The following is a 15,076-nucleotide window of genomic DNA, read 5'->3' on the forward strand; positions in this document are numbered from 1 at the left end:
CTGTGTCACTTCCTCCTCTAATTTCCACTCAAATTCAATTCACGTCAAAGCCTCAGGAGCCGCAGGCAAGAGAATAGACCAAGAGCGTCACGTTGTGCAACTCCACTGTACTCAGTGTGTAACTCCACTGTACTCAGTGTGTACCTCCACTGTACTCAGAGTTTAACTCGGGCTGTATAACTCCACTGTACTCAGTGTGTACCTCCACTGTACTCAGAGTTTAACTCGGGCTGTCTAACTCCACTGTACTCAGAGTTTAACTTGGGCTGTCTAACTCCACTGTACTCAGAGTTTAACTCGGGCTGTCTAACTCCACTGTACTCAGAGTTTAACTCGGGCTGTCTAACTCCACTGTACTCAGTGTGAACTCGGGCTGTCTAACTCCACTGTACCCAGTGTCTAACTCGGGCTGTCTAACTCCACTGTACTCAGTGTGCAACTCAGGCTGTGTAACTCCACACACACAGGTATGCATATATTGCACAGACATACTGTACAGATCCCAGGCTCATTGCAGGAAGTGCTGATCTGCACACATTAATGCTGCATGTGAGCTTCAGTTAAAAGGCCTTGAGCTGGTTTCACACACACAGATTAATCTTAGTTCTAGACTAAGGTGTTTTTATATGGAGAATCTCCATTCAAAATTGAATTCAGTCCAGAACCAAGCTTAATCTGTGTCTGTGAAACGGGCCTCTAGCCTTTTAACTTGAGCTGCATAACCCCCTAACCAGCTTAATTTAGCCTGTCATTACTGTTCATTACTGCAAACCGAATAGTTTCATATGCAGCCAAAATCAAAGAAATATTTTCTTTTCAACAATATTCAGTATTTACAGCACATTATCTGCTCACACACGCAACACAGGCCCAAACACACACACACACAAAGACACACATACGCATATGCTTTAATACCCACAGACATGCAAGACATCTCTGTCTCTCTCCCTCTCTCTCTCTCTGAATCACAATGCAGTACTCTGGACAGACACACTGTGATGTGTGGTGATTGATGGACACCCGTTGACAGGTCTATAAACATCCTAAGCAGTCTCAGTGTCGCTTAACTGCAAGTTTTATTTTGAATTTTAGATTTTTAAACAGGCTTATTTTTGTATTTTTAATGAATTCAAAGTAAGGTAGTGCGCAAGGTATGTATTCTTCAAACGGCAGTGATTTTTTTCACAGAATGAAATGTAAAACACTCATCAGAAAGACTTTCTGTGTGCAGCCAGCCTGATATCCATGGAGATTTACACCCGCAATTATCCGGCAGAAAGCAGGAGTGCGCTGAGGGAAGAGATCAATCTGTCACACTGCTATTTATTCCCACAAGCCTCCGCTCAGAGTAAATAATCTCAGCCGCGCCGCATCGTGATTACGGCCCGTGTGTGACGGAGCGGACCGGCGACCGTGTCGAGCCGTTAGCCCGCCCGCCGCTCTGCTACTGTTGCTCGGGCCACTGCGGTCCGTCTGCCGACTGCACCGTCTCCGCAGACCTCCGGCACGGGGACTGCGCAGCTCAGTGAGAGGAGGGCAGCCTGTAGCGTAGTGGTTAAGGTACTTGACTGGGACCCGCAAGGTCGGTGTAGTCACGATACGATCCGTAGCCACAATAAGATCCGCACAGCTGTTGGGCCCTTGAGCAAGGCCCTTAACCCTGCATTGCTCCAGGGGAGGATTGTCTCCTGCTTAGCCTAATCAACTATACGTCGTTCTGGATAAGGGCGTCTGCCAACTGGCATTAATGTAATGTAATGTCATGTTGCATGCGAGTGTGGGCCACTGGATATGGCTGCGCACTACATTACCCAGAGTCCTTCACAACTGAACTTGGATAACGAATGGAGAAGGTAGTGCGGTTTACGGTGCAGTTAGCAAAAATCCGCCTCAGGTTCTTTTACAGTCTATTTATAACTGAAATGTATGATTAAAGCAATGCATTGTGGGATAATGAAGGACATATAGGACACAGGGCTGGCTCCTCCCAGACGTCCCTGCCCCGGCCCCCCCAGGGACGAGGGTGTGGTTAAATCTGTTATACTGGAGCGACTGTAATTAACACTGAATATCTGCCCCCACTGGGACTCCTTAAGTCTTGCACACTGCCTGTAATTATGCCCAGAGGACAGGCCCCTGCCCCCCTCCCCAGAGGCCTATACCCAGGGCTCAATTCACCCCCCCCAGGGCCTAGAGGTGTGAGGGAGGCCTGAGGGTCTGGGAGGTCACCTCACCCCAAATTCAGCCACCACCAGCCGGGCTCTCAGCTGTGGGTTCAGCCCTGGGAGGAGGGCAAGCCCCGGAGAGAACTCCAGCCTTATCTGAAGAGTTCCTGTTCTGGGACGGGTGATTCAGGAAGTGATGCGATGCTGAGATTATGTGGCTGAGCTTTGATGTTCAGTCAGTGTTTGAAGTTTGTGTGAGAAAAGCCTGCCCTGGGTTTGCCTCGGGCACTCATACACACTGCACACACAGACACGTGTGCATGAACACAGACCTAACTAACATGCACATCTAACACATACTTGCCTGTCTTAACTTTCATGTGTGTAAATATATAAGTGTTTATGTGTGTGTACCTGTCCGTGTGTACATGTGTGTTCATGTGTGTACGTGTGCATGTGTACATGTGTCTACGTGTGTGTGTGTACATGTGTGTGTGTGTGCACATGTGTGTGTGTGCAGCAGGCCCCGTGCATTTGAATAATGGATGGCAGCATGTATATTTCTGCCCCCCCATGTCCATGGGGAGGAGGATGCGGATTGGCTCATGTGTCACTGAGCTCATGAATATTAATGCTGTGGAACAATCTCAGCTCTTTCTTACCAATGGGCAGTGCTGCTGCCTTTCAGTGGGCCGGCTCAGCGGGTCTGAAAGGGCGCAGTGTGCAGGAAGCCTCAGAGCCCAGCTGTCCTACGCTGGGATAAGGCTCTATTCACAGCCCCCAGCCCTCTCACTGCATCTACTCCCACAGGGACACGGGCCCCAAAACCCACACACGCAACAGCTCTGCACCAATCAGAGTGCTGCTGCCATAACCCTCCATTACATACGCAACATCCCTGCGCCAATCAGAGCGCTGCTGCCATAACCCTCCATTACATACGCAACAGCTCTGCACCAATCAGAGCGCTGCTGCCATAACCCTCCATTACATACGCAACAGCTCTGCACCAATCAGAGCGCTGCTGCCATAACCCTCCATTACATACGCAACATCCCTGCGCCAATCAGAGTGCTGCTGCCATAACCCTCCATTACATACACAACACCACTGCGCCAATCAGAGAGCTGCTGCCATAACCCTCCATTACATACACAACACCACTGCGCCAATCAGAGAGCTGCTGCCATAACCCTTGATTACATACGCAGCATCCCTGCACCAATCAGAGCGCTGCTGCCTTACCCCTCAATCACATACGCAACAGCTCTGCACCAATCAGAGTGCTGCTGCCTAACAGCTCAGTTACACACTCCACCTCTGCACCAATTAGTGCCTAACCCCTCATTTGCACACACAGCACCTCTGCACCAATCAGAGTGCTTCTGCCTAACCACTCAATTACACACACTTCACCTCTGTACTAATCCCATCATTCATACAGCGCGCCAACAGCCAAACCTCTGCACCAATCAGATCACTTATAGAGAGTCTGCTGCCTGCATGTCAGTGACGCAGGCTGTGAGAGGGGACGTAAGTTGCCATAGAAACCCTGGCTGGGGTTCGGAGTGCGGGATGAACAAGGCAGCTGTGGAGTGCAGAGAGAGAGACAGAGAGAGAGGGAGAGTGAGACAGAGAGAGAGAGAGAGACAGAGAGAGACAGAAAAAGAGAGAGAGAGACAGAGAGAGAGAGAGAGAGAGAGAGAGAGAGAGAGAGAGAGAGAGAGAGGGAGGGAGAGAGAGACAAAGAGAGAGACAGAGAGAGAGAGAGAGAGAGAGAAAAAATGGGGATGACAGTGCTCCAGCTAGAGAGAGTAGCTGGTTGGGCGGGCTTCTGACTGGCATGATTCCTGATGACAGGTCCCAGTGTTGATGGCCTTATTGAGGTTGCATTAGGCAGCTCTCTGCTAATGTAGCTAGCATGAATAATGTGGGAATGAGATGAGGGTGATTAGCATTATTGCTTTCATCCATCACACTGACAGTGCAAAACATAAGAGATGATTGAGCAGGACCTGTAGACAGACAATATAAATGCCTCCCTGCTCATCCCTGCTTCAAAACCACTACCTGAGTATATGACAGCAAATAAAATACACATTACACACATCGAATACATATCACACACATTACAGCACAGCAAATACACATTACACACATTACATACACACATTACACACATCAAATACACATTACACACATTACATACACACATTACACACATCAAATACATATTACACACATCAAATACATATCACACACATTACACACATCAAATACACATTACACACACACATTAGACACATCAAATACACATTACACACATAACAGCACAGCAGATACACATTGCACACGTTACACAGACATTGCACACGTTACATACACAATACACAGAGCACTCTGCAAACACACGACACACACATTAAGCATTACACACAGCACACAACCAGCCCACAAATATTACAGTCATTACACACATTACACATATTACACACAACACACACATTACATACAACACACCCAGCACACAGGCAGTACACACACTTTACACATAACACAGGCAATATACACATTACAGCACAGTAGACACACATTACACTGCACAGACATTACATACAGCACACAATTTGCACACATTACACACGGCACACACGCAGTGCACACACATTAAACTCATTACACACAGACACACAGTACACCTGGAGATCTTCAGCTTTTACTGTTGCACCCTAATGACAAATCCCTGTCCATGGTGCTGAACTGTTTGTGTGTGCGTGTGTGTGTGTGTGTTCGTATGTGTGTTTCTCTGTGTTTGTTCACATACAGTTTCTTCAACGAAAGTCTTACCATTTTCAAATAAACAGTTTCCACAATTATTGACAACCCTGGTTTAATACTTTGTGCAAACACCCCTGGCAAAATGACATCCATGGGTCTTTTCCTATAATCTGTGATAAGGTTAGACAACACATTTGGAGGGATTTTTGACCATTCCTCCATGCAGAACTTTTCAGAATCATTGATATCTTTGGGATACCTCTCTCTTCAGTTCAGACCACTGGTTTTTCATGGGATTTTTCATGAAGTCTGGAGAGGTCATTGCAGAACATGGTTGTTTTTACTTAACCAGTTCTGTGTCGATTTTGACGTATGTTTGGAGTCATTGTCCTGCTGGACAATCTACCTACGATCAAGTCTTACTACCAGAGGCAACCAGATTTTCTGCCAAGATTTCCTGGTACTTCATTGAATTAATTGTGCCATTGATTTTAAATAGTGCCTCTGGACCACTGGCAGCAAAACATCTCCAAAACATCAATGACCCACTGCCATATTTGACAGTAGGTATGAGGTGCATTTTATTTTGTGCCAGACATGTTGATGGTGTGTATGGCGAAAAACTTTAAATTTTGGTCTCATCTGACCATAGCATTCTCTTCCAGTCATAATTCCAATGAGGTTTGGCAAACTCAAGATGCTTGGTTTTGTTTATTGTGCTCAGTAAGATCTGCCTTCTTGCCAGCAGAGTTTGCTGGTATGGAGGTGCCATTTTATGTTTTTTTGAGACCCCAAGAAACAACCAAACTCTGCAATTCTTAAACTGTGATCCTAGGGTTACTTATGGCCTCCCACACCATCTTCCTGACCATCCTTTTTATTATTGCCCTTACAGTGCTAAGTGGTATGTTTAACCCCGTACCCATTACCCGACTTGAGATGGTCAATTAACATCTGTGTCTTCTGAATTGACAGTTCTTTGGCTTTTCCCATGCTGATGGTTGACAAAGGAATTTTACATGCTTGTTACCTCATTTTTTATCCAGTGATGGAATGACACAATATAGTTCCTTTAGACAGGGATTTAACTAAATTAAAAAAATTATATTGTTTGATTTTATTTAGTTATCCATGTTGTTTAATATATGCAGCCTTTTTTCAAAAGTTTTATAAAGAATGCCAATAATTCTGGAGCCCACTGTATGTCCATGTGCATGCATGTGTGAATATGTGTGTTTGGGAGTTAATGTGTGTGAATGTGTGCGCATGTGTGTGAATGTGTGCATTCATAAACACAGGAACACTAACCTCTGGGTAATCCAGAGCATGCATGCTCAGTCAACCTGTCCTGATATTAGATGGAGATTTAAATTAAATGTAATTATGGTTTACTGAAATGTAATATCTCTGTGCTATCTGCAGTATGTAGGGAAGTATTTAGGGCACAAAACTCTGCTGAACCTCCAAGGCACCAATGATCTCAGTGCAAACTCCACCTGATATCACTACACCTGACCAATGCCCTGACAGCAAAGCGCACCTGATCTCACTACACCTGACCGCTGAGCTCACAGAAAACTCCATCAGAACTCACTACACCTGACCAATGAACTCTGAGTAAACTCTGCCTGCTATCACTACACCTGACCAATGAGCTCACAACAAACCCCACCAGACATCACTACTGAGCTTCCAGGCTGTCTCTCCTTAAATCGCTCTGACTTTGAGCTGAACACCAAGGACCTGTCGTACTCCCCCTGTCTCATTCCCACGCTCTCATCTCGCTCTCTCTCATCTCTCTGACTTTCTGTATTGTTCCCGCTCTCTCTGACACACACACACCCCCATACTGTCTCACAATCACCCATGTCTGTCCCACATACACCATGTTCTTTGTTTCCACAGGGTTATAGGTCAATCTCTCTCTCATGAAAAACATAGACTGAGTGGCAGAGGCAGAGGCAGTAGGACTACACACAGGGGCCCTGTAGATGAAACTGCACTTCTGGGCCTGACCAGAAGGAGGCGATGTTCTGCTCCAGAATTCATTACCACCTACCATATTTCTGTTCTACTCATTTTAGTTTTAAGGTACTCCAGCATACCAGCACCTTCTATTACCAAACAAACACACATTACATACATAGCACTTCTAATCCAAAACACACACATTACATGCACAGCGCTTCTATTACCAAACACAGACATTACATGTACATGGCTTCTATTACCAAACAAACACACAGTATCTGCACAGAGCTTCTACCGCCAAACACCACATTACATGTACAGAGCGTCTATTACCAAACACACACACATCATCTGCATAGGGTGTGTATTACTAAACACACACACACACACACACACATTGTGAGGCCTAGAACACACTAAGCTCTTCATAATATTACACTACTCAAACTTTTTAATCAATGACTGCTGGTTAAGAATATATGACCCATCCCATCTGTCAATCGGCAATACCCAAGTACATCAGAAGGAACCCCCCACCCCCACCTCAACCAAATAAGAAACAAAAATAGCAACATGAAATAAGGCTCAGGAGAAATGGAATCTAATACCATGGAATTACAATCGAAGCCTGAAAATCACCATATCATAGCCAAAACAAACAGCCTTACAGTATCATTGCCAAGACAAACACACTTACAATATCACAGCCAAAACCCACACCCTTACAACACATAGCCAAAACAGACACTCAAAACAAACAACCATACAATATCACAGCCAAAAAAATGGAAAAGGCCTAACTGGCCACATTAGATGCAATTTTATATGTTTATAATCTTGTTTAATCAGTGTTGTATTTTTGTGTATATTCTAGGTCATGGGTTATTTGGGTTAATGCGTGTGGATGCTTTTATATGAATTTTGTGTGTGTGTCACTGAATAACCAATAAAAAGATATTAGCATGAAGAAAAAAAAAATCACAGCCAAAAGCCACGTTCACCCTAACCATACTTACAGGGAATGTACAGAGTTGGGACAACATGGAGTTGGGATACAGGGGAATGTCAGCATATGGAGTTGGGATACTCACAGGGTACAACATGGAGTTGGGATACAGGGGAATGTCAGCATATGGAGTTGGGATACTCACAGAGAATAACATGGAGTTGGGATACAGGGGAATGTCAGCATATGGAGTTGGGATACAGGGGAATGTCAGCATATGGAGTTGGGATACTCACAGAGAATAACATGGAGTTGGGATACAGGGGAATGTCAGCATATGGAGTTGGGATACTCACAGGGAACAACATGGAGTTGGGATACAGGGGAATGTCAGCATATGGAGTTGGGATACTCACAGGGAACAGTGCGGAGGTACAGGTTGTCTCGGATGATCTGCTGCAGCTCGTGGTCCACTGAACCCTTCTGGAAGCGCAGGTTGAGGTAGTGACGAAGGTCCTTATCGACAACACCACCTGCAGAGCCAAAAAACACACAGCCCGGGTCAGCTACATCAAAACACACACACACACACACACACACACACACACACACACACACACACACACACACACACACACACACGAGCACAGACTCTGTCCGGCCCTTCCCCCAGTGAATGAATGGGCTGGGAGGGGATGGGGGGAGGGGAGGGGGAGGGGGAGAGATACTGCTACCTCAGCAGGAGGCAAGGGCAAAACCAGCACTACTACTGTCAGCTCTACAGTCCCCTCACACACAATACATACATACACACACACACACACACACACACACACACACACACACACTCACAATACATACACACATACACACACTCACAATACACACACACACAATACACACTCACAATACACACACATACACACACAACACATACACAGACACACTCACAATACATACACACATACACACACACACTCACAGTACATACAAATAAACACACACACAAACACACACATACTGTCCACACACACCCACAGTACATACACACATACACATACACACACACACACACACATACACAAAACACACAAAACACATACTGTCCACACACACACACTCACAGTACTTACATACACACACCCGCACACAGACAACAGATATACACGAGCACACATACACACACAGTAACACACTGTAGCATATACACACACTACAAGCAGAGACAGGACTGTGGGCCCCCTGGATAGTCCAGCCCTGACCCTGAACAAACACGTTATTCTTTTATCTTCGATCTGGAGTAAAATACACTTGTTTGGTTCTTTCCAGCAGGCCAGCACGTTGGGTCATTGGAAATGCGATGACATTGAGATGCTATCAGAATACATTCCACACTGCCTCACACTCCACAGCTGAAAAATCCAGCCCTGCTCCACTTCTGAGCATCCTTATATCAGCAGGAGATGAATGATGACATAATGAATAAAACATTTTTAATGAGCAAGCTAAACAGATATATCTTTTCACATGAAGGATTCACACACACACACACGCTATCTCTTAATCTCTATCTATCTATCCTTGTCACACACACGTTCTCCAAACTTTGGACTGATTTGAAATCGAAGCAGAAATGTTCACGAGGACAGCGATAAATCCTCATTATGGTAAAAGGTAAGAGAGAGAGCGCATGTGTTTTACTAATCAGTTGCAAAGCTCCACTGAGCCTCATTCAGCTTCCTCATATAAACAAAGAGAGAAGCACTGCACAGCCATAATGAAGCCCACAGACCGGTCACTGTGTGATGACTATCACACGCACCCACACACACATGCTCAAACAAACACACACATACGCATACTCACTCTCACGCATGCACACACGCGCAAGCACAAGCACACACACATAAAAACACACAGGCATACACATACCTCACACAATACACATACACACAAACACAGAAAAATACAGATATACAAACACAGACATACAAACAAACAGACATATTTCATACACACATACAAGGACATAGGCAGTTACATACATAGATAAAAGCACACACAATTACAATTACAGTCCATAAAAATACACTCACTCAGTGCTCACTGAAAGGCAGTAATATCACCTCTTATGTAGCTGGTACAGATGTTGGTACATCCACTTCCCACTGGTATAAGTCCACAGACCGTGTACAGACCGTGTACAGACCCAGCACAGACTCAGCACTGATCCAGCAAAGCACTGACAGCGAGCGCCTGCCTCTCTCCTGTCTGGACTGTCTCAATCTCCACCTCTCTATCTACCGCCGAACGAGACAACCTCCGCTCTGCCAGCGATCTCCTCTGAGCCCGACAGAGACCGGGAAAAAGAGAGGGAGGGAGAGAGAGACACTGGGAAAAAGAGGAAGGGAGGGAGAGAGAGAGAGAGCGAAGCGACGAGGGAACAGAGGAACATCACTCTGCCAAGGGGTGCCCTTTCACAATGAGATTCAGCCTCTGATTGGTGGATGGGATTCTGAGGTCCTGCAGCTCCCTCTGTTGGTCAGGAGTGGTAGTGCACCACATTCCTGCGAGTGACTTGGTTGCGGTCTGAGAAGCAGTGAATATGGCAGCTTTCACAAATGCCCTCTGCTTGCTGACTTCGTAGGAAACCCCTCGCGTTACAAATATGCTACGATTGTGAGATGACCAAGCAACATGACGATTTGTGAAACAATACATGCACAGCACTGTTTCAATGAAACTCTTCAGTAGGACAGCACAGTGCACTCAGATGCTGTACTCAAAGATATCATTCAGATCGTACAGCTTTTTAACACCCGTGTGAGCATGCATGTGTGTGTGCTTGTGTGTGTGTGTGTATGCATATGTGCCTGCGTGTGTTTATGTCTATGTGTGCATGCATGCATGTGAGCATGTGTGTATGTCTGCATATGTGTGTGCATGTACCTGTGTTTTTGCATGCGTATATGCATATGTGCCTGTGTGTGTGAGTGCATGTGCGCATGTGTGCGTGCGTGCATGTGCTACTTTGCCTGTGTACATGCCTGTGTGTGTGTGCGTTTGTGTGTGTATGCACCTGTGTATGTGTGTCTGCATCTATGTGCGTGTGTGAGATGAGTCAGTCACACCGATGTGAGGTGGCAGTAGGGTTCAGACAGAGGTCAGGGTGTTTATCTGCTATCCAATCGAACACACAGTTCAGTGTCGCTTCTCTGTACTGCCCACCCCCAATCAGGAGTCATCTACAGACACAAATAAAAAGGTCACCAGAGTTCAGCTCTCCCAGTAAAACAGAAGAACAGGCCACTGCATGTGTGTATGTGAAATCAATTAGAGTTATTTATGTAGATAATAATGGGGATAGTGGTTCATTAGCTCATTAGATTAAAAACAGCTGGTCGTCTCTGCCTAATTTCAACACGCTACCATTTAAAGTGCACATAAACCACACAGACACACACAAAAACAAGTCACAAATGACATATGTACCTCTCCAGCAGATAGGCCTACAAGTATCTAAAAATTCACACCAAATGCCTTACAGTATAAGGAGTCAGGCTTTACCAGTCTCCTTAAGCTCCTGTGTGTGTGTGTGTGTGTGTGTGTGTACTCGGTGTGTGAGTTTGCATGGAGTCAACCAGCATGCCAATGAATAATACAAGCACGACTACACTTAGGAATGTTCCCAATAAATAATTAATCAATGGAGAAGTTGAAAGGCACTCGGAGTCCTGGTTAAGTAGAGTGACGCATCTTGTTTTCTCAACGCCAGGCATACTGTATTTATTTATTCACTTATAATATGAGCGGATCAAAGCACTGGCAGTTTGTACCGTTTAGGAAGGGAAATAAGATGGTAATTCAGAGCACTCTGGCGGCAGAAAACACATCGTCCTTCTCAAAAGCAGGAAGATTGCAGAGCTGTCAGCCCACAGCACTGCCTGCATGTACAAGTCATCTTTACACAGCAAACACTATAGGTGCAGCTAAAACAAAAGCTTTGACTACAATATGCTGCAGCTAATGTCACAGCTACATTACGCTAAAGCTACAGCTCCGTAATGGTAAGGCTACAGCTCTGCTACAACAAGCTGCAGCAAAAGTTACAGCTACATGATCTTGCTATAGCTACAGCTACTGTTACAACATGCTACAGCTAAGTTACGGCTACATCACACTAAAGCTACAGCTACAGCTCCATAATGCTAAAGCTACATCTACAATATGCTACAGCTAAAGCTACAGCCACACCACCCGTAAGCTACAGCTCCACAATGCTAAAGTCACAGCTACCGTTACAGCTAAAGTTACAGCATGCTACATTTATCACCCTCTCCAAGTGAAACAGAAAACATCACTGACCCACCACCATATTTCACTGTGGACATGAGGTGCATCTCCTTTTATGCATTGCGATGTATGCCAAACATGCCAAAGCTATATCTGACCAAAACATTCAATTTTGGTCGCATGTGGTCTCATTTGGTTATTTAAAGTATGATTGAACAAAGGTGCAGTGGTCAGATGTGACCAAATTGTACATTTTGCTCAGATACAGCATCGGTTGAAGCATTGCCAGTCAGGGGTGCCAATAATTCTAGAGTCCACTGTATAAAAAATATACATATTCACCCACACACAAATATACACACACCCACACAGGCACCCAACCACCCACACACATATGTAAATGCATTCACACGCATACCCACACACGCATAAAATCTGTGATACGGTCGATAAGCTGTGATACGGTCGATGAGCTGTGATACGGTCAATAAGCTGTGATACCGTCAGTGAACTCTGATACAGTCGACAAGCTGTGATACGGTCGGTGATCTCTGCTATGTTCAACAAGGTGTGATACGGCCAGTTTACTCTGATACGGTCGACGAGGTGTGATACCGTCAGCAATCTCTGATACGGTCGACAAGATGTGATACCATCAGTGAACTCTGATATGGTCGACGAGGTGTGATACCGTCAGTGATCTCTGACACGGTCGACGAGGTGTGATACCATCAGTGATCTCTGATACGGTCAACGAGGTGTGATACGGGCAGTCATCTCTGATATGTCAAGAGAGTTGTGATACGGTCAGTGGTCTGTAACACGGTCGGTGACCTGTCTTACATTCATCGATGATGCAGCTGATGTATTTGGTCAGTGTGTAATCCTGTGCAGTCACAGCAACGCGCAACAATACTACAGACACGCAAACAGACAGATAGGCCGAGACTTCAGAAGAACCAATCAGAAAACCCCGATGTCCTGATTACCCAACCGAAGCGGTCGTCATATGAAAAGGTAATGAAGTCAAACAGGGTGAGGAGAGTAAATCGCCTTCCCTAATGAAGTGTCGTTCGGTGGACGTATTACATTAACCATGCAACACAGTGGAGTACTGATTTTATGCAGCTCTAGACAGGTTAATTAGCAATTTAACAGCAGTCAGCTCTACCCATCTGTCTTCCTGTGAGCACGAAGGCACAGCCTCCCTATTGGATAATCAACATAGTCCGAGATAAAGTTTATTCTTCAAGAATGTGATCTGCTCGTACAGTGTGTTAGGCCAACAGATCGATGTTATCGGTGTGTTAGGCTAACGGTTGGATGATATCAATGTGTAAGGGCAGGAGATAGAGCATATCAGGGCTAGTGATATATCCCTCTCCCTCTCTCTCTCTCTCTCACACACACACACACATACACACACTTTTACATACTCTGCCTCTCACACAGACACACACACACACACACACGCATACATTTTCACTCACTTTCCCTCACTCTCCCACACATACACTCTCTCCCTCTCTCTCACAGACACACATACACATACTTTTATACTCTTTCCTTCTCTCTCTCTCACACACATATACACTTTCACACACTCTCCCTCTCACAGACACACACACATTTTCACTGTCTTTCCCTCACTCTCACACATACATTCTCTCTCTCTCTCACACACACACTTTCTCTCGCTCTCAAATTCAAATGTAAAATGCTTAATTGACATGTATTACATCGTAAATATTGGCATACATACAGAAATACAGGAATACATTACAACATGAATGCAAACAACAGTGTGGTAACAACAAAGACTAGGCTAACAATGTCTCTCCCTCTCACACGCATACACATGCCTGTACATGCATACACTCCCTCTCTCCGACACAAACAAACACACACACACACACACACACACATAAACAAGGGAGAGTGTGTGATAGAGAGAATGTTTGTGAATGACGTACACAACATTCTCTCTACCACACAAACTCACACTCCATCGATCAAACACAACACAATCCTCTGCTGGTCTGGTCCCCCGGGGGCTGATGGGAAACCTCAAGGGGGAGGGGGGATAAATCTGATCTCATTCATATGCACATGATGAAGTAAATATTGATGCTATGTGGCGTGTTGGATTTGTATCGTTTATGATAATGAGCTTTCTATGAAATCATACAAATAAGAATGTAGTCAATATTTTCTAATGAGAACAAGCATCTGCCTTATTGACCCGCTCCTCCAAAGGAATGAGATGTGATTTAAATATTAGAGGATTACATGTTCATAACACGCAAATGCATGCATACACATGCACAAACAAAACTAACACAAAACACACACACACACACACATACACGCAAAGCAGGACAGTTCTTGACAGCCTGAATTGTACCTGAAGAGGTATAAATGAGGCAGTACCCTATACAGTAGGCACATATATCATGGGGTGACATGGCTCAGGCAGTAAGAGCAGTTGTCTGGCAGTCGGAGGGTTGCCGGTTCAATCCCCCGCCCGGGCTGTGTCGAAGTGTCCCTGAGCAAGACACCTAACCCCCAAATGCTCCGGACGAGCTGGTCGGCACCTTGCATGGCAGCCAATCGCCGTCGGTGTGTGAGTGTGTCTATGAATGGGTGAATGAGAAGCATCAATTGTACAGTGCTTTGGATAAAGGCGCTATATAAATGCCAACCATTTACCATATAATTGTAACCCCAGCTAGCAATATATAATTAATTTGTAAATATTTTGATCGGCAAATGTATTTGATCCTTGAAAAACAAAAATGTACCTCCACCATCACTTTATTTCTGAATGTACAAGCGTGTCTGCCCATTAGTAGTCCCTTTCCCCTTTTAATGTGGATCAGAGGAACGCGCTAACCTGCAAACCAGGTGAGTCTCACCTGTG

At 45.1% G+C, this 15,076-nt stretch overlaps 1 protein-coding gene across 1 annotated transcript in view; it reads right to left on the reverse strand.

The window, feature by feature from the left end:
• Positions 1-15,076, reverse strand: part of LOC133135152 (membrane-associated guanylate kinase, WW and PDZ domain-containing protein 2-like) — a 103,192-nt gene that overhangs the window by 62,256 nt on the left and 25,860 nt on the right. The window contains exon 2 of the mRNA XM_061251946.1: positions 8,280-8,396. Within this exon, the coding sequence (XP_061107930.1) occupies positions 8,280-8,396 (117 nt within the window). The remainder of the gene's footprint in view (positions 1-8,279; positions 8,397-15,076) is intronic.

Source organism: Conger conger, chromosome 8 (genome assembly GCF_963514075.1).
Source record: "Conger conger chromosome 8, fConCon1.1, whole genome shotgun sequence".
Taxonomy (NCBI): domain Eukaryota; kingdom Metazoa; phylum Chordata; class Actinopteri; order Anguilliformes; family Congridae; genus Conger; species Conger conger.